Below are 21641 nucleotides of genomic sequence, written 5' to 3'. Positions count from 1 at the left end.
CTAGGATAGAACACCATAAATAGTACCTATTGCCTACAGTGTCAAAATCCTGCACCCACAGTAGCTATGTAGGCTCTGTTATGCACTTAAAAACCAAAGCTTTAGCCGTTCCGAATGTGGTTGGTCATTATGTAACATTTCAGCAAAGCCCTCTGACAATACAGGTACCACACTTCTCATGCCTGAGTTGTGGCAGCTCCCCAAGCTTGCCAGATTGTAGGTGCCCACCTTCCTGAGCATTGGGGCTCCAGGCAGTGGGCGTCATGCGCAATGACCTTTGCTGCACTTGAGTGGTTCCTGTGGGAAGAGCACTTAATCGGAGTTAGTGATGTCAGGGCAGATGTTTTGCATATGAAATGTATCAAGTCGCATCTGCATCTAGCTGTCAATCCAGAAGATTGGCAACAAAAAAATTCATTCAATCCGTGGTATACTAGAACAGATCCAGATACATTTATGGCAACAAAGCCATTGTTTTACATGGAACAAATAGCTAGAAGATAAATTAGGAAAAAATGCAAAACAGGTCACTATTGATTAAAGCCTCCTCTACTGTACAATGTCAAGCACCCCATACATGTGAAAGAATGGCTGTCATACCCCTGACTATTAGTCCATATAAAGCTTTGAAAATGGTGCAAGGATTTATCTTTCACAGAGACCTTACATTCCAAATGGGTGAGCTACGAGTTAATTTAGCATGGTGAGGCACACATTTTATCAGATAAGTTCAAACAGGTCCAAAAGATAACCAAATAGATAAGAGTGCTTTCATCAAAGCGCTTAAAGGAAATGTCCTCCTAGCAAAAGTCATGGTTTCGGTGTATACTGCATTTACTTGAATCTAAGCTGCACCTGAAAAATGAGACTTAAAATCGAGGGGAAAAAAATTCCCGAATCTAAGCTGCACCTGAAATTTGAGACTAAAAATTCAAGGGGAGAGGGAAGTTTTAGACCGCATCTCCAAATCGAAACAAAGTTGGTCCATTGTAACATAAGTGAGAGTTTAGGTCGAATGGATGAAGATACAACTACAGTAGTTTGGTTTGAGTTGTAAGTTTATCAGTTAAGCTTTATCTGGTAGCCATTGCTATGCGTCAGGCGCTCTGTCCGTATTTATATGTTTCACATGCTTCGTCTGGTTTGAATCGATTGCATATTTTGCTTTGATGTGAGAAGTGCCATTCTCTTTGTTATAGGTTTTTACGTCACTCTAAGCTAAAAATGCGTTATTGTATTGTCATGCATTGTTTGTCGTATTCTGATAATGAGTGTTTACGACTTGTCGCCGCTCGCGGCATGGCTTGCTTTTGTGTGCGCTACTGCCGCTTACAATTAAAAGAAAGAGAGGGAGGAATTGTCTCATTAGTGAAACAATGGCAAGAGACTGCTATTTGTTGTAACTTACACTGCTGCTTTCTTTGATAATGATCAACAAGAACCAAATAATAAACTATGTATGATATAAGATGTTCTAAATGAGAATTTAGCGAAAATTTTTCTCCGTTTGAAAATCTTTGCAAGCACCTCTTTAGTACATTACATTCTGCACAGAAATTAGTCATCTTAGATTCTGACTGTATCACTGTTCAACATAAGAATAATAAGAATCAGTATTTTAAACATAGCTGCACAACAGCAATGGTTCCACATAATAAAATTATAAACAGTCGACCAGTTGCAATTTATAAAGAATTCTTTACCTAGGTTTCAACAAATTTAAATTTTTTTTCTTCAGAAGGTGGCCAAAGGACAGTGAACATCATGGCTTACGTTAGAAAGGTATGAAACTTAAGTCAAGAATAGATTTTAACATAAATTAGAGAGCTCTTGCATTACAGAAATATGAGAACGACGACTGGTACTTACAATTTTACATTAGTAAGGACTAATGTACCATCACTGTTTTTACAAATGTCGGAATAGATCCATTTGTCAAAATTAAAATATAGCCCTAGAAATAGGGTTTGTCACGTAAATATAAATTACTACATGGATCTTGCAGAGCTCACAACCGACTGAGTGTAATCGGCCAGTGTAGTTACTCTGCGACCAGGGCAGGTGGCGCTCATGGCGCGAACCATGTGCCAATTGGTGTACAAAAGCAACGTGTAAATTATCAGTATTAATAACGTCCTTAGATAAAGTAACAATAAAAAGAAGGAAAGCGTTTAACACTCCTATTATAACAATATGGGAGCCTTGGTACAATTAATGTAGTTATACATCAAAAAGGTAGGTGGCGCTCACGCTGAGAGAGTTACGCACAGTGGCATATACAGCCAAAATATAAAAATTACATTACTATATTAGTGAAGCCCACAAACAGTATATATGTCAGAACTTTAAAATTGACAATAATGGTTCTTAAGACAGAATTACGAACCCTGATCCACAATCCAGTTTATACACATTTGCAGGGAACCAACGTTTTAGAGCCAGACAGAATCACATAAGGGCCGATGTAGTGGCAGCCATACATCGTGAAAAAACCACATTACATAACGGGTAGTGAGCTTAAAGCATTGAAAGTGCATCATAGCTTCCTGAGAAAATAAACCACTAAGGTTACCAGCATTAATGTTATACCATAAACAGTACAGGTTTAAAGCCTTCGAAAAATTGTCTACAAGCAAGGTTCAACTGCTCGTTCAGTATATTACTGTCCTTGAGCTCTAGATGTTTAAAAATTTGTAACTCTTCCCACAGATCTAGTCTACGCCCTTTGACTTCTCTGTGTAGGAAAACAGTGTCTTCTAACTGTTTAGGCGTATGGCCAGCTATCAAGAGGTGTTCAGCAAAAGTAGAGCTGTGTATATTCGCTCCTTTTTTACCTAATAGGTGTTCTTTATATCTTGTTTTCACAGCTCTGCCTGTTTGACCAATATAATATGAAGGGCAGTTATTACAGGTTAGTTTGTAAACACCTGAATTGGAAAAGCAATCGCTGGCAATCTCTACTGAATGTACAAGATTTCTTTTTAAACTGTTATCTGTAGAGAAGGAGACGTTACAGTTATATTTTTTCCTTAGAAGACGTTTAAGCCTATACGATATATTACCCAAGAAAGGAATGTAAATAAATTTTTTAGCTTCTTTGCTATGAGTGGGGAGGTTGTTGCTCAAAGTCGAACAGTTTTGGGAAGTTTTCTTACTGCACAAGTAATCAATCATATTCTGGTTGTACCCATTATTAGCTGCAATTGCTTTGATGACATTCAGTTCCTTTTGTTGATCGGCAGGTGATAAAGGAGTAGTTACCATACGGTGAATGGCAGAATGAAAAAACACCAGCAGGGATGACATTATCTGAATACGTTTCCTTACAGAAGATATTGAAATTGAAGGAACTATTCTGTATAGAAATTGTTAAATCGAGGAAGTTAAGTTCACCTTTTTCATTCTGAAGTTCTTTTGTGAAGGAAATCTTTTCATGTAAACCATTGAAAGTATTGAAGAGAAGCTCTAACTCATGATCAGTACCATCAAAAGCAATGATAATGTCGTCAACATAACGTGTATAATAGCGGATTTTGTGGCGTAATTCTGAACTTGAATTGAAGAACGTTATTTCCAGGGTGTTGATAAAAATATCTGCTAAAATACCAGCGAGGGGGCTACCCATTGCTAAACCATCTGGTTGCACATACATTTTCCCATTGGATGTGAAATAATTGTATTTTAAAACTACCTTAAGCAAACCAATCAGTTCCGCAATCTGAATTTCACTTAGTTTTTTATGTTTTAGAAGATTCTTTTTTACAAGGGCAATGCTTTCATCGACCGGGACATTTGTATAAAGACTGACGATGTCAAAGGAAACCAGTCTAGTGTCAGATGTACATCTTACAGTTCGAATATTGTTAATTAATTCCTTACTATTTTTAACAGAAAAATTATTTTCAAATGTGAAAGCATCTTTAATTTTAAAATTGAGGCACCTAGCAAGTGTGTGATGTGGACTACCTATTCCATTCACTACAGGGCAAATCGGGTGATTTTGTTTGTGCAGTTTAAACTGACTTCTGAGCACGGGTGGTTTCAGGTTCATATTTATAAGCCCGTTCTTTTGGAAGTTATTGAACAGGCTGACAGAACTAGCTAAAGTACGCCGGATTTCATTTTGCAATTCCGCGGTTGGATCTACGGTAACCTCAGTTATGTCATTTTCCTCAAAAAACTTTACAGTCTTTTCTATATATTCATTTTTATAAGCCACGACAGCAGTGTTCCCTTTGTCACTCTTAGTGACTAAGGCGTCGTGTTCTCTAAGTTTACGATTAATCCTTTTTACTATACTATATTCGCCCAACTGCCCATTAGGAAGTAATTTAATTTCTTTTTCTATTATGTTATTACATTCATAGGCACATTTGACTTGCTCGGTTTTCTCTAATTTCAGGGATTCCAAACCGATTTTAAGATATACAATAAGATTACAGATAACTGGATATTTATCGAGTTGAGCAGGCAAATTATATTTAAGGCCTTTATACAACAAGTCATTCTCAGCCTGCGTAAAAGTAATATTGGTTTTATTCAGTATTCTTTCGTAAAATTGATGTTTGACACTATTGACTGCTATATTAATATTTTTACTTGTGGTCCTATTACTAAACTTCAACAACTTTCTTTCATGTCTGGCCTTGATTTCTTCTTTACGATTAATGAGTCATTCATTAATACTATTCCACAGGTGGTGAATTTGGAAATTACAAAGATCTTTAAAGGCTTTAGTTAAAAATAGGTGTATACAGTAGGCGTCACTATTAAGAACATCTTTTTTCTTGTACAAATTCACTGTGCTATCCGAAATGACTGAACGCACTAATTTCTTTTTAACAGAAGGCACTTTGTTACACTGTTTGAAGTTTAAGTACACCTTCACATAATCAGGGGTAATGTCTTTATCTAGGCACTGTTGATTAAAGTCAATAGCCATACCTGCTTTCACAATTTTTAATTTGATGTCCATTTACCTGGTTGCAGCTTTTGATACCTCGGCGGGCAGGAATTTCAGTACTTTAAACATAGCTGCACAACAGCAACGGTTCCACGTAATAAAATTTATATTTACATGACAAACCCTATTTCTAGGGCTATATTTTAATTTTGACAAATGGATCTATGCCGACATTTGTAAAAACGACGATGGTACATTAGTCCTTACTAATGTAAAATTGCCACCTTCTGAAGAAGACAAATTTAAATTTGTTGAAACCTAGGTAAAGAATTCTTTATCCATTGCAACTGGTCGGCTGTTTATAATTTTATTAATAATACGAATATAAAAATGACATGATATATATATTCTTCCGTGTATTTGCTGTTGTCTCACTCTAGTTTCGTAGTTTATTAGGGAGACAGGATTTAAATGAGATAGCAGCAAACACGAAAGAATACATAGCATAATGTTTACATTCGTATTATTCTTACGGTGAAGAGAATATTGCATGTGATTCACGATTCACAAAAGTTCCTATTAGCAATCGTCTCTTGTCACAGGTAGGAAAAAATTCAGAACGTAGGGTTGCCTATATTGGCCTTCATCCCAAACAGTCTTGCCAGTCGGATTTTCGTAGTAGACTTTTAGTGATGACTGAAAATACAGAGTGTGTTGTTGTCTTAAGTCTGTAGACTGCTTTGATGCAGCTTTCCATGCTTTTCTATCCTGTACAATGCAGAGTAGCAACACAACGAATGAAAATAACTTGGTTTTAAACGCTGAAATTTAAAACAAAATTTTATTAGGTTTGTTATACATCTTACACGTAATGTTTAAAATATCGGTCATGGTTCTGAATCACTATCACTCGATTCTCTGTTGCTCATTTCTTCATACAGAGCATCGTCCTCCATACCACCTAGTGTATTGGATATCGAAATAATTTTAAATGCTTGTTGCACTGTCTGATTTGGAACACACTTTCATGCATCATAAATCAATTGGCACACTTGCGACAAACTTGCGCATTTTACACGTCCTGTTGGTGTCAGTTGTCTGTCCCTTTTCAAAAGCCAGTCTCTGTGCATGCATTTAAGCTTGTCCTTAAATGGTTTATTCAAACAGACGTCAAGTTGTTGCAGAATTGACGTCATCCCACCTGGAGTTACTGCCAAGTCCATTTTACTTTCCTCTAATTCTCATTTTATTGCAGGTGTTGTATGGCCTGCATACGCATCTAATACTAACAGACTGCGTAAACCAAGCATTGCGCCAGGACAAAGGTTCCACACACGCCTAATCCATTCCAGCACCATGTCCTCCGAAAACCACCCAGTTTCGTTTGCTCGTACAATTACAATTTTTGGGAACACTTCAGATTTCTGATAATGCTTTCACTTGGAAACTATGAATGGAGGTAATTTATGTCCATCTGCTGTGCAAGCAAGCATGACGGACATCCGCTGTTTTCCCCCCCTGATGTAAAAACGCTTAAGTCTTTCTTTCGTTTGGCGTCAACCATATAATTTGATGGCATGTCAAAAAATACGGGAGTTTGGTCAGCATTTCCTACCTGACCAAGAAGGTATTGCTTTTCTGTGTACCGACTAATTATGAAGCGCTGAAATTCCACAAGTTTTTCTTCATAATTTTTCAGGAGCTTCTGTGCAACTGAAGTTTGCCTCCGAAGTGAAAAACCCCAGCGCTTCATAAACAGATCAATCCAGCTGGGATTAGCCTTAAAATTTTAGATTTTTTGCTCTCTAGCAGTTTCATGTATCTTAATTTTAAAAATTTTCGGTGTTCACAGGAATTTCTGACGCTGTTCCTTGACAAGTTCATTTAAAGTTTTGACCACACTTTGGCCCACTAAATGATTTCCAGCTACTTGAACATTCAAATAATTTGTGTGTCTGCAGTCGCCATCGCCTGACATTGCTCTTATCAATCCCCTGTCGCAGACCTGCAGCACGATTAGAACTTTGCTCCGCATAAGAAAAAACTCGCCTCTTGAATTTGGCACTATAATGAAAGCGCTTCATTATGGTTAACTGACGCCGGCAAGCACGTGACAAAATTCCACGAAGCAATAGGTGCCGCTACGTGAAATCTTATGAGCCCCAGCGTGTCTACTTATGCAACAATTCTAAAGCCTTGTGCATTGTTGGTATTTTTGTGTAAAGAAATTTATTTTTATTGCTACGAATATTTGAAAGGCTGCTACTTTCGAAGATGAACAATACGGAATTTCTGACTACTTCGTTGGATAATGTATGAAAATGCAGTGGTCGAAACTCGGGGCGGAGAGAAAAAAAGCTCGTCTTGTACCTTTTTTTTTTTTTTTTTTTTTTTTTTTTTTTTTTTTTTTTTTTTTTTTTTTTTTTTAATTTACGTATTGGTGCAGAGGTTTCTGCGCCACTGTTTATCTTTGGCCCTGCAAAGCATGCCTGTGTAGCATTACATATATTCGACAGCAGAAGTTAGTTGTGGCGGCACCTACCAACATTTTTCAGAACTTCGCTTCCTTTGCACTCTATTCTAAGCTGCAGGCAGTTTTTTGGATTGCAAAAACCAGAAAAAAAGTGCGGCTTAGATTCGAGTAAATACAGTAGGTATAACATGAAATCTTACATTGCACCACCCACGAGATGGTTTTCATGCTAATGTTTTGGTTACGTCATCCTGCTGCACAACAGAACCAAAATGCGGAAGATTACATCATGTAGGTCATTCTTGCAGACAACTGCCTTTGTGTGTAGGTTGTAAGGATCACCTACTTCTACATTGTTGGTTTGCCCAGTATTTAAAAAGGAAAGAAGATACAGGAATATGAAACAATGTCATGTCCTAGGAGGCGGGGGGGGGGGGGGGGGCGGGGGGATACACTCTTTAAGACAAAAAAGGAGGCACCACAAAGGAATTATCTGAATGGGGTGGAAATTGGTGGATCTGATGTGCATGTACAGATCAACAAATTATTAAAATTTCAGGAAAATTGAATGATTTATTCATGAGAAAGAGCTTCATAAATGGAGCAAGTCAATAACATGTTGGTCCACCTCTGGCCCTTATGCAAGCAGTTATTCTTCTTGGCACTGACAGATAAGAGTTGTTGGCTGTCCTTCTGAGAGATATCATGTCAGACTCTGTCCAATTGGCTTGTCAGATCATCGGAATCCTGAACTAGTTGTAGGGCCCTGCCCATAATGCTCTGACCATTGTCAATCTGCGAGAAATCTGGTGATTTTGCTGGACAGAGTAGGGTTTGGTAAGCATGAAGACAACAAGTAAAAACTCTCACCGTGAGCAGACAGGCATTATCTTGTTGAAATGTAAGCCCAGGATGGCTTGCCATGAAGGACAATGAAACGGGGCATAGCATATTGTCGACGTATCGCTGTGCTTTAAGGGTACTGTGAATGACAATAGGATGGGTCCTGCTATGAAAAGAAATAGCACCAAGATCATCACTCCTGGTTGTCGGGCTGTGTAGCTGGTGACAGTCACGTTGGTATCACAAGAATATCTGCGTCATCTCCAGATACACCTTCCCGGGTCATTGGTGCTCAGTTCAAAGTAGGACTCACCACTGAAGACAATTCTACCCCAGTCAGTGAGATTCCAGGCTGATTGTGCCAGCCACCACTGCGTACGTGCTTATTATGCTCTGGTATCGATGTTTGTGACAAATTTGCATTATTCCTTTGTGTGTGGTTTTTAAGTATATGAACGCATGCATCTAGTCAATGTGGTGTCAAATTATGCAAAAGTTGCATCTGTTGCTCCACTTAGCTCAGCCTTTAACACCAATCCCACCTGTAAATCAAGACCGTGCAAACAAAACAAAACAAATTGTGCAAGAGAGATCTTACTCCACAGCTTCTTCCTCAGTCAAATACTAGGCAGTGGCTAAAAAAGGCAAAGACTTTGACCTGAAGAAATGTTAAATTTTCTTCTTACGTGGACGTACAACCAGAGAAACAGAAGCAAGAAGACAAGAAAACTGCAAGGCAAAGAAATAATTGAATAGAACTGTCCTTGACAGCAGAAGAATCTATGGAAACTATGCCAACCACACGTGAGGCATTAAAACATCCTGTAGATCAACAGATATCACCCTTACCTTTGCTGGCCTTACCGACAGCTTCGCTGTGATTTTACAGTGGAATTTGAATGGCGACTATCATGACCTGGAAGAATTTTGTCAATGGCTAAGATATGTATTGCATTTCAGAATCTTTAAAGATTGCCTTCCTACTTCTAGAGGGCATAGTGTATATGGTAAAAACAAAATAAAAGGAACAGGTAGCTGGTGTTCACACACTAGTTAACTCACACTTTGAGTGAATATATACCCATAAACATTGCACTCAAAGCAGTAACCATTGGAACACCGGTGAGTGTAATTATGACAACCTGTAATATATAAATTCTCATTATCAAAGAATTTTGTACAAAGATGGAAGAACGAATTAAACAGCAAATACCGCCTTTCACTTTGTTGGGAGATTTTAAGTCTCACAATCATGTATGGGGCAGCAGGATAACAACTAGTAAGGGGCAACTGCTAGAAAGACTCTTCTCATACCTTTATCTTTGCCTAATAAATTCGGGAGCCCCAGCACATTTCAGCACCACTATGACTCCTATTGTCCAGTAGAGAGGACAGTCTGCAATACTATCCTCACACCTATGACCCAGTGGGGGCGACGCATTGTGCCTATTGTCAACTTAGACCTGAAGTAAAAGAAATGCACAGTACAAAATCTCACTTAATCAGGTGTTGCTGCATTTATTATTGTTGCTGAATGCTTACAAATGATTTTTGACAATTGTTACCAGCATAACTGCTTTCACTGGTTGATTTCTAATTATTTATTTTTGCTGTGCTGAGCTGATGTGCAGTGAAAAGATGTCTCATTTTCATCTTCACCAAACATGGGGCAGCTGCCTGTTTTGATTTTAAACTTTAGGAAATAAGTCTCTTTTTTTCACCTGGTTTGATCTTTATGAACTATATCAGAGATCATCCATTGTTTCATTGGCTGTAATTTTAAACAAATATTACTGTAAACATTTTCTTTCACCATACAGTTGAGCAAATTAAGAAAGCCTTGTTCAGTCCCTCTAGCTCCGTCAGTGCAGTCGTATATTAACTAGTGCAACAAGCCTCTGCCTCCACACACACCTCACCTCCCCTCTCACCGCCCGACCCTTCTGCTGTCACTGCCATCATCAGTTTTCATTGAAAAGGACAGGCAAAAATTCACTTTTTATAGATGTGTCAAACCATGAACTAATGAGTCAGTGAGACAATTGGTACTACTCACTTCTAGTAGACTTTTCCTATAGAATGATGAAGCAATTTTTACTGCATTGCAAGTGCTGCCTAAAACTCCTTTTCAGGAAAGAGGATAGATTTCTTCTAGGATAGATTTCTTCTAGAAAATATGCTTCCTTTGTACCAATCCTCTCTGATGATACTTGCTTCACCAAAACACTGCACCACCATTTAAAATGAACATAGTTAAAATGCATGCAAATCTCTTGATTGTTCAGCTCCTTACCTCTGAACTGACAAAAACTGGAAAACTTTAGGCTGCCATTTCTGTCTGAACACACAATAGGTGCAGTAGCAATAATAAAACTGTATAAGCTCTACATCAGTGTTGTACCCATTACAAATCATTGTTGTGTTGTCTTACCAGTTAGTTCATTTGTGTTTTTGATGGCCATTGCTGGAACTACCTACAACTCAAAGAAGTCGTTTTTGTGAAATACAGGGTTATTATAAATGAAGAGATTTGACAGATTTTCTGTAGCTGTAGTTGTATTATTTGACATTTTGTCACAGGGCTTTGCACACACCTAGAAAAACTCTCAAAGGTTTTTCTTACATACTGAAAGTGCTCCATATGTGGCCCCAGATGGTTCTGCAGTTGACAATAAAGTTCTTCCCACATTCAGCACATCATGTCTGTATCAGTCAGTTCAAAAAAACAAAAAAAGAAACTGTTGATGCAACCTCGCACTTCTGATAGGTTTCTTGTTAGAGAAGGCATAAACATTGAATCTTTCACATAACCACAAACGAAAAAATCGCATGGGGTTAGTTTAGGAGAGCATGAAGGCCATGACATGAATTGCTGATCAACCCCAGTGTGGCCAATCCACTGGTTTCCCAATTCCCTGTTTAAGAATTCATGAACATCATGATGGAAGTGGTTTCGAGTACCATCCTGTTGGTATATGGAGTCCACACTGTCAGTCTCCATCTTGTGACATGAGCCAGTTTTACAGCATGTCCAGATACACGCATCCTGTGTAACAGTCTATTTACGGAAGAAAAAGGAACTGTAAACTTTCAACTGTGAAACTGCACAGAACATGTTAGCTTTTTGTGAATCTTGAATGTACTGTATGATAGCATGGGAATTTTCTGTCCTGCAGATTCACGTTGCGTTTATTCAATGTGCCATTCACAAAAAAAAAAATGTTGCTTCATCACTGAAGATGAATTTCACACAAAACCCTTGCTCTTCCATAAGCTGTTGCAACTGTGCCAAAAATTCAAAGTATCTGACCTTGTCATAAAAAAAAATCAGTTTTTGACAAAATAATTTAATTGTATAAATAAAAAATCTACTCACAAAGAAGCAGAAAAACACACATAAAAGAGGGTTGTAATTAGGTAAGCTTTTGGAGTAAATGGCTCCTTATTCAGGAGGAAGCATTGAAGGAAAAGGAAGAGGGGTGAAGTAAAAGGACTAGAGAGATCTAGGAAAAGGGATAGATTTCGGGAAGAAATCCACCCCTTATCCATCCAATTAAATTATTTTGACTTTGTCATCATGAATCTGGGCTTGTACCAATCACAAGCGTTAAGGGTTCAGCTTCAGTCATTTCCTTAAGATCTTCCAGTCAGTTAGTTTTGGTATTTTCAGATCCGTACTTGCTCAGTTTATTGACTTCTGTGAACCACCTGCAAAACTCACCAACATGCAGTCAGCCGTTTATTCACTCACTGCAGACCAACCTGTTGATTTCCCATGCAGTGAAATTCTGAAGCTCTAAGCTGCTCGCACAATTTGAATGGAGTAGGCTGTTGGCGGATCTTTGTTGAAGTTCATTCTGAAGTGTCATTGCAGTTTTACAGCAGACTGACATGAATGCATTTCAAGCACAACATATGCTTTCTCTGCACCGTCACCATCTTGCCTAACTGCTCACTGCTGTACTCGCATGACAAAACTCTGAACTCTGTAGTGCAGCTGAAACAATACAAAACTTCCTGAGTTTTTCTGTATGTGTACTGAGTTTAGTGACAGTATGTCAGTGTAGCTACAGTGAATTTATGAAATCACTTCAATCATTTATAATAACCTCGAGCTTAAGAACATACATCTCAGTTTTTCTGTCATAGATGTGTGAGTGTAGGCACAAAGTATGTGTGAAATGAGTATGCTATGTGAGGCAGATGTTCAGTAATGATATTTTGAAAATAATTTAGTGTCATGACCAAAACAGTGGTTGTTTTTTTGTTCAGGACCATTGTTGTAGTAAGAATGCCTGCATTTTTAGCACTGATAGAAGATTTTTGAATCACTAATGCTGTGGATTCCATTTTTGTATGCTCTACTACTCACAGATGCTAGGAGAAAATGTTTAAAACTTGCTACTTTGAGGGCAGTCTGGCTCCAATGATTTGATTGAAACCATGGTATGGAAGGAGATTTTCTTATTTTGTGTAATGAACTATCAGAATATGCTATTTCAGAAGAGTCTCTTCTTGCCATCACGACTTTAGCTTTGTAAACTCCCATAGGGAGGTAGCACAGTGGTTAGCACACTGTACTATTATTGAATAGGTTGACTGTTCAAATCCCCGTCCAGCCGTACAGGTTTAGATTAGGTTTTCTGTGATCTCTCCAAATGAGGCAAGTGGCCCAGTGATAGTTTCAAAAAGGATACAACCAATTTCCTTTTGTAATCAGAGCTTGTGGGCTGTGCTCATGACCTCACTATGGACAGAATGTTAAACTCTAATTTTCCTGCCTGAGATTCTCCTTTGTAAACCAAGTACACAGCAGTATATAAATGTAGAAGGTATAAAAAAATTTATGTAATAATAATTAATGAAAATAAAAGTTTATATAATAATATTTATGAAAAATTGTGTAACATACTCTCATTGAAAGTATTTAGTGTTTTTTCATATGAACTTAGCAGCAGCAAATAACAGGTTGCTAGAAATAAATATTGTTTGTTAATTAATATAATAGAAGTTCACATTCCTTTTACCAGTATCTACAAGTGATTGAAAGTGAAATATCTGAAACATTATCTGAAAAAGTAAGTTGTCTTTCAGTAAAAATTTCAAAGCTTAAAGGCCATTGGGGGATGGGGATGCCTTGCAGTTGTTCGCTTGAGTCAAAATTTTGAATTGATTGTTTCTTTGTTGTTTGCAATAAGTTAAGGATGGAATCTAGACTTCCACAAAGATGACCAAGTGGAGCCCTTTCCCTCAATATGTGTCACTTTGTTACTGAGTATAAAATTCTGAATGTTAAAGCATTAAGAACAAGATTTAAGTATATCTTTAGTTGTTACAAAACAGAGTGGAAGGGAGAGCAGGTGCTTTAGAGATGAAGGATTGACAATGGATAAGCTTTAATTTGCATACAAAATAAAATTCTAATAATGCCTTCTTTACTGACAGTGAACACACTATTACCTCAGAAATACACACAGAAAGGATATGATGCTGTTCATTAGTATGATCTGCATAGGAAATTTCAGTTCACCTTAAAACAGGATTAATGGTGAATTGATTGTGTGTTTTTTCATTGTTATTTCTCATTGTTTTACAGCTAATTGCACACCAGTAGTTGTGTTAATTAGAGCACAGCTCAGTGAAAAACAGAAAAGGAATAGCAGGTGCAGCACTGCACTGATGAAGATCACAAACCATTTGAGGGAAATCAGTACACCAGAAACTGGAAACAAGGTATTTGTATTTCACAGATCCAAAGTTTGTCATGGTAAATAACCTTACTGAGTAAATAACTGTCTGAACAGTCACCATCAAAACACAATGAAAGTGGCTGTTTTGATAGTTTGGTTGAATAATAAGTTGCCAAATGTTTGCATAATCAATTATGCTATACCTTAAAGAAACAGTTGCAATAGGTTATTTCAGTTTCATCATGGCTGGCAGGGAATGTTATCTACTCATGGCGCCTTGTTTCAACTTAGGACTTTCAGTACTCTCTGATTGTTCTTGCCGTATTGAATCTCCTATCTCTATTTACTCCCTGTTTTCTCTCCATAACAGTGTCCTAAAATATTGTTTTTCTTGTATAGTCCTTCTGAAAATATATCCCTTTCATCTTCCAACTTCCAGTCTTCCCTTCTGTGCTTACAAGGGTATGTATCCAGGGGAGGGATGAACTGTTTGAAACCATACATACAGTGGAGGAGGTTAGGGTCACAGATACCACATCCTGCAGCCATTCACACAGGTGTGGCCACAGTTATAAGAAGTTATCTGTCTGCTATGCCTAAGGTTTAGGTCAGTGCCATTGGGTGCAGTCTTTTTGTACTAAAAATCTTCACCAATAGGACTGTGTTATTTTTATTTAATTTAGCTTATATATAATTTTCTTTATTTCTAATCCTTTTCCATATCAATTTAATCATTATGTTAACTTTTTTCTCTGCTCTTATTTTTCTTCCTTTAACCTTTTATCTCGTGTGATCTTTGAACAACTTCCCTAAAATTACTTAGATTTAGTTTCTTACTTTCATCATTTTATATTTTCATCCATGTTAATACAATCATTATATTTGTTAACCATTTTACTTGAGTTTTGTTTAATTTAGAAAACCTTTCATTTAAATCATCTTTGCTCATGGTGAGAGAAGTATTTGTTTTAAATATTTGTACAACAGTTGCCATACAAAAATATGTACATTGTACCCTTCCCAATATTTTCTGCTCATATTTCACTGCAACAGTTCAGTTTGCAACTGTTAGACAGGCTCACAGATGGTTAACAGAGAGAACATGTTTGATTTCAAAATGGGTCTGTGTTGTCTGATTGAAAATTTGTGTCATTGCTTTATGAAAATTAAAGTTCCTCAAATTTTGGTGGAGAAAATAATCCATTACTATTAATAGTAGTACCTCTTATGTCTTGTAACAAAAAATTTTCACACCATCCAGTCAGTATAGGTAGGTTATATTGTCTTTTGTTTTTAATCATTAGATCAGTATTTTTAAATATTACTATACTTAAATAATAATTATTGAAATAATGTTGAGAGATTCCAAATGAAAAAAGAATGAAAGGAAGAAAAAATTAGAGCAAGCAAAAAGTTAATACAAAAATTAGTGCGTTATTTGAAAGCATTAGGAATGGACAAGATTAAATTTAACCAATTAATTGAATAAAAATAATGATCAGGCATTTCATTGAAAACAGTGCATCTGACCCCACAACCTTCAGCATACCTGCTACATAACTTAACTGCTACACTATGACACTGTTTAAAAATTAGTGTTTGTTTTTATTCCTTATTCCTTTCCCCTAGTGTTCTAATGGATCTCGAGAAATTTTTAATCAGTTACTTGCCAAATAGGAGCCTACCAGAGCAGTAAATGTGTGCACGTACGCGTGTGCGCGCGCTTCCGGGCACTGTAATACTCGGCTGTATAGGTGGTTTCAAAAAGTCAGTTCCATCCCTGGAGACCACCTCTTCGTAGTACTGGCTTTCCATCTGAGCTGATATTTGTACAGATGTTTCTCTCTTCTCCAAATGTCTGTTTAATTTCCCTATAGGCGACGTTTTTGTTTCTCGGTCATGCTTGAACAGCTTTAATTATAAAACTAAAAGTTTCACAGTCAGAAGTGTCTCTCTTATTAAAATATTTCGAGCTATTATGCCATGGTCAGATGAATTTATTGTTGAAGCCCTACGTTCCTCCCCAGGTGAGGAGGACAGCTTCAGAAAGGGTTTATAGAATTTTTGAATATCTGGCACACATTCTGGCTCGCTACCATCAGTAGTGAGCCAGGGTGAGCATCGAACATTTAAAAAAGCTACAGCCCTTGTTGAAGATGTTCTAAACAATAGGTTTCTGCATTAAATTTGTCAATCTACTGTATAATACCTCGGAATATTTTAAAGAGTTGTGAACAGCTTTACATTCGTTTGGCCATTCCTGCTTAGCCTCTTTGTCCCTAAACTGGTGGGGAAGGGCAGCAGACTTAAGTAAGTTATAAACTGCGCCACATGTGCAGACAGCCTTCATCCTCACCCGTGAGATTTCATGCTGACTTTTCATCAGGGCACTGATGACCATGCTGTCTAGTGCCTCCTCAACCCAAATCATCATCATCATCATCATCTTCTTAGCCTTTTTGCACTTTCTGTGAAGTCACATTTTTTATTCTTCTGTGTTCCCTTTTTGCCTGTTACATTAGCTACATTTTCATGTTCCCTCCTTATTCAATACCTTGTCTTAGCATACAGTTTCTATTGGGTCTCATTTCTTTTTTATTTCCTATTTGATCCTCTTTTATAATCATTGTTTCATCTCTCAAGTCTACCCATTTGTCTTCTGTTATATTCCTTCCTGGTTTGTCAGGCCTTGCTCTTAAAAACTCACCTTTCTTTAACTTCTTCATATTTAATCTGAAATTCATAACCATTGAAGTATGGTCAGTATCTATGTCCACCTCTGGAAATGTTCTGTATTATAAAAATCTAGTTTCAAAATCTGCCATGCCGTTATGTTATCTATTTGAAATCTTAAGATTTCTCAAAGTCTCTTCAACATATACAAGTTTCTTTGATGATTCTGAAACCAAGTGTTTTCAGTGATTTAGGTATGCTGTGTGCAAAATTTTACCAGTCGGCTTTCCCTTTTATTCATTTTATTCAAATCATGTTCTAGTACTGTTTTTTCTTTCTCCTCCTACTATGGAACTGTTACAATAATTAAATTTTCATCTCATTTGACTATCTGAGCAATATCTTTTATCTCAACTTGCAACATGTATTCTTTCAAATTCTTCATCTACATATCCACTAAGCCTATAAACTTGTATTGCCGTGGTGATATTGGCTTTGTGTCTGTAATGGCTAAAATAATACATTCACTGTCATGCTGTTCAGAATAATAATAATAATAATAATAATAATAACTTCTTTAGCCAGAAATTTGAGATAAAATAGCAAATTTATGGCTAAAGTAGCTCACCTCAACACATTCACATCTAACTAAATTATTTAACAGTTACATTGCAGGCCCATACACATTCCCTGATACACTTACACATGGAATAACTTACCTGAAACTTAAAGATCAAGCAGACACAGCAAACCCAGCAAAATATCGCCCCACAACATGCCTACCAACAATGTACAAAATATTAACTTCAGTCATTACACAGAAATTAATGACACATGCAACACGGAACAAAATTATAAATGAAGAACAAAAAGGCTGTTGCAAAGGAGCACGAGGATGTAAAGAGCAACTGATAATAGATGCAGAGGTGACATATCAAGCTAAAACTAAACAAAGGTCGCTACACTATGCATACATTGATTACCAAAAAGCTTTTGATAGTGTACCCCACTCATGGTTACTACAAATATTGGAAATATACAAGTAGATCCCAAATTGATACAGTCCCTAAACATAGTAATGAAAAATTGGAAAACCACACTTAATATCCAAACAAATTCAAATAATATCACATCACAGCCAATACAGATTAAGCGTGGAATATACCAAGGAGACTCATTAAGTCCTTTCTGGTTCTGCCTTGCTCTGAACCCACTATCCAACATGCTAAACAATACAAATTATGGATACCATATTACTGGAACGTACCAACACAAAATCACACATTTGCTATACATGGATGATATAAAACTACTGACAGCAACAAATCAACAACTCAACCAATTACTAAAGATAACAGAAGTATTCAGCAATGATATAAATATGGCTTTTGGAACAGACAAATGTAAGAAAAATAGCATAGTCAAGGGAAAACACACTAAACAGGAAGATTACATATTGGATAACCACAGCGACTGCATAGAAGCGATGGAAAAAACAGATGCCTATAAATATCTAGGATACAGGCATAAAACAGGAATAGATAATACAAATATTAAATAAGAACTAAAAGAAAAATATAGACAAAGACTAACAAAAATACTGAAAACAGAACTGACAGCAAGAAACAAGACAAAAGCTATAAATACTTATGCTATACCAATATTGACCTACTTGTTTGGAGAAGTGAAATGGAGTAACACAGACCTAGAAGCACTCAATATACTTACACAATCACAATGCCACAAATATAGAATACATCACATACATTCAGCAACAGAAAGATTCACATTAAGCAGAAAGGAAGGAGGAAGGGGATTTATCGACATAAAAAAAACCTACATTATGGACAGGTAGACAATTTAAGAAAATTCTTTATAGAACGAGCAGAAACTAGCAAAATACACAAAGCAATCACTCATATAAATACATCGGCTACACCATTGCAATTTCATAACCACTTCTACAACCCTTTAGATCACATAACATCAACAGATACGAAGAAAGTAAACGGAAAAAGAAAACACTACATGGCAAGCACCCGTATCATCTAACACAGCCACACATCAATCAAGACGCATCCAACACATAGCTAAGAAAAGGCAATATATACAGTGAGATGGAAGGATTAATGATTGCAATACAGGATCAAACAATAAACACCAGATATTACAGCAAGCATATTATTAAAGATCCCAATACCACAACAGATAAATGCAGGCTTTGCAAACAACAAATGAAACAGTAGGTCACATCACAAGCTGATGTACAATACTAGCAAATACAGAATACCCCAGAAGACATGACAATGTAGCAAAAATAATACATCAACAACTTGCCATACAACATAAACTAATAAAACATGTTCCCACATACAAGTATGCACCACAAAATGTACTGGAGAATGATGAATACAAATTACCCTGGAACAGAACCATTATAACAGATAAAACAACACCACATAACAAACCTGACATTGTTTTGTTGTGGTCTTCAGTCCTGAGACTGGTTTGTTGCAGCTCTCCATGCTACTCTATCCTGTGCAAGCTTCATCATCTCCCAGTATCTACTGCAACCTACATCCTTCTGAATCTGCTTAGTGTATTCATCTCTTGGTCTCCCTCTACGATTTTTACCCTCCACACTGCCCTCCAATGCTAAATTTGTGATCCCTTGATGCCTCAAAACATGTCCTACCAACCGATCCCTTCTTCTAGTCAAGTTGTGCCACAGACTTCTCTTCTCCCCAATCCTATTCAATACCTCCTCATTAGTTACGTGATCTACCCACCTTATCTTCAGCATTCTTCTGTAGCACCACATTTTGAAAGCTTCTATTCTCTTCTTGTCCAAACTAGTTATCGTCCATGTTTCACTTCCATACAAGGCTACACTCCATACAAATCTGACATTATACTCACCAATAAAAAGAAGAAATTAACACAACTAATCAAAATATCCATACCCAATACAACAAATATACAGAAGAAAACAGGAGAAAAAATTGAAAAATACATCCAACAGCTGAGGAAGTCAAGGACATGTGGCATCAGGATAAAGTTGACATTATACCAATTATACTATCAACTACAGGAGTCATACCACACAATATCCACCAGTACATCAACACAATACAGCTACATCCAAATATATATGTAAAACTACAGAAATCTGTAATTATTGATACATGTTCAATTACCCGAAAGTTCCTAAATGCAATGTAACACATACCGTACATTTAAAAGGAAGTCGCGCTTGATCAAGGTCCGCGTCACTTTTCATTTTTAACCAGACATAACGTCTCAGAAAGGAAAGAAATATTAATAATAATAATAATAATAATAATAATAACAATAATAATGTTAAATAATAATATAATTATTAGACTTGCTCCAGGAATATCCCTCTTTGATTTTGTGTTGCCATTTCTGTACTTCCTTACCATAAGTCATATTCTTCCTGCCGCTGCACTTCATTAATACCCACTATATCTAACTTCAACCTACCAAGTTTTAAATTTTGTAACCCAGCCAACTGATTAAAGGATCTAACATTTCATGCTCTGAACTGCGAGCCTGACTTTGATCTGCGCTCAAACGGTACTTTGTGTCATGTTGAAATGCGTCACAGTTTTTTTTCATTACGTGTAGTTAACATCATATAAAACTTTTGTGCATAATTTTAACTTGAAAGTTCCCAAAGTGTATGGAATCAATTTTTGACCTTGATTGCTTTTTTCTAAGAAAAGAAAACAAAAAAACCTGAGTCGAGGCCTTCCATGTCTGCACTAACGTGGTGACTATCACAAAAAGTTCTACTGTCACCTCAGCAGAGAGCCATTATTCAGTCATAGAGTTCACAGAATGTTGTTCTGTGATGTTCCATATGTCTGGGTAAGATTACCCATGAATGTGGGCCCTTCAGGAGAGGTTAGTCGACAGAAAAATTCAAAGAAATAGTGGGGTAAGGGCAGATGGTGAAAAAATGCCATGGAAGAAAAAACCCATACAGCAGTCAGGACAGGTTGTAAGGGCAGTACCAAACTCGCTTGCTATCTGTGACATATCATGCAAGGGTAGGGTTATGTTAGTAGCAGGTATCCTGCAGCTCAATACCATCGTCATTGCCTCTGCTCTTCCAAAATCTGTCTGTTCAAATTGAAGTGGCAGGATCATGAACTAGTGTGAGGGATCCCTACTGTTGTTATGTATTACCACGTCAATGGCACAGCGCTAGGCCTTAGGTTGGCTGTGCTCCTACTTCTTTGTTGCCCCATCTAGGCTGTGCCAAGTAGTGGTTGGGTTCTGCCAGCATGGCTCACCCTCCGTGTGAGACAGCACCTCAGTTGATTGTTTGATGTGCTGAAGAATGCTTCTGTGCATTTTGTCAGTCTCGTCTTGCTACCTCTGCTGCATGTTGACCACAGTGCAACAGTTGTGGCAGCCATCATCATCTTCTTCATTGGCCTGATTGGTTAGGTGGTGAAGGCGAAGGCTGGTGTCTCCTGCTGGGTTATGCCCTCCCCTCCCCTTGATTCCACTCCGAGGATGGGGCAGTGGCAGGGGCAGGCTCTTCTGATTGTGCATGCAGGTTATGTCCAAGTTCTCCACGTAATTGTCATAACTGATGGCAGGTCTCCTCCATCTCTGCAGCTAAGACAATGTGTGCTGCATTCCCAGCTGCTGCCATGACAGTTTTGAAGGCCGCAGTTGCCATGCCAATGGCGTCATGCACTATGACATGCATTTCATCGTTCCTGTGCTGCATATTCTGAGGCTTTGGCAAAGTTTCCCGTACTCTCCTGCTTAACACCAATTCTTAATTGTGCCTTGCTGGCTTTGGATTTGCCAGACAGTGCAACTTACGGGCTGAGGCTGCCATCCTACTTTTGGTCCGGTTGCAGCCTGTGAAAATCGGATAGTCTTGCATGTTGGCAACATGAGGCCAATCACAGTGGGTGCATGTCAGCATTTCTTCTCAGCACCTGTCGGAAGTGCAACTGTCGTGCTCATCAGAGAATTTCACACACCTTCTAGCATTAAAGCAATGCTTTGCCATGTG

General features: G+C 37.5%; 1 protein-coding gene across 1 annotated transcript in view; it reads left to right on the top strand.

The window, feature by feature from the left end:
• Positions 1–21641, top strand: part of LOC126175390 (disks large-associated protein 5-like) — a 179766-nt gene that overhangs the window by 104920 nt on the left and 53205 nt on the right. Inside the window, exon 8 of the mRNA XM_049922172.1 lies at positions 13816–13952. Within this exon, the coding sequence (XP_049778129.1) occupies positions 13816–13952 (137 nt within the window). The remainder of the gene's footprint in view (positions 1–13815; positions 13953–21641) is intronic.

The sequence above is a fragment of the Schistocerca cancellata genome, chromosome 3 (genome assembly GCF_023864275.1).
Source record: "Schistocerca cancellata isolate TAMUIC-IGC-003103 chromosome 3, iqSchCanc2.1, whole genome shotgun sequence".
NCBI classification, from domain to species: Eukaryota; Metazoa; Arthropoda; class Insecta; order Orthoptera; family Acrididae; genus Schistocerca; species Schistocerca cancellata.
The sequence above is the reverse complement of the archived record's forward strand: the minus strand, read 5'-3'. Positions and strand labels throughout refer to the sequence as shown.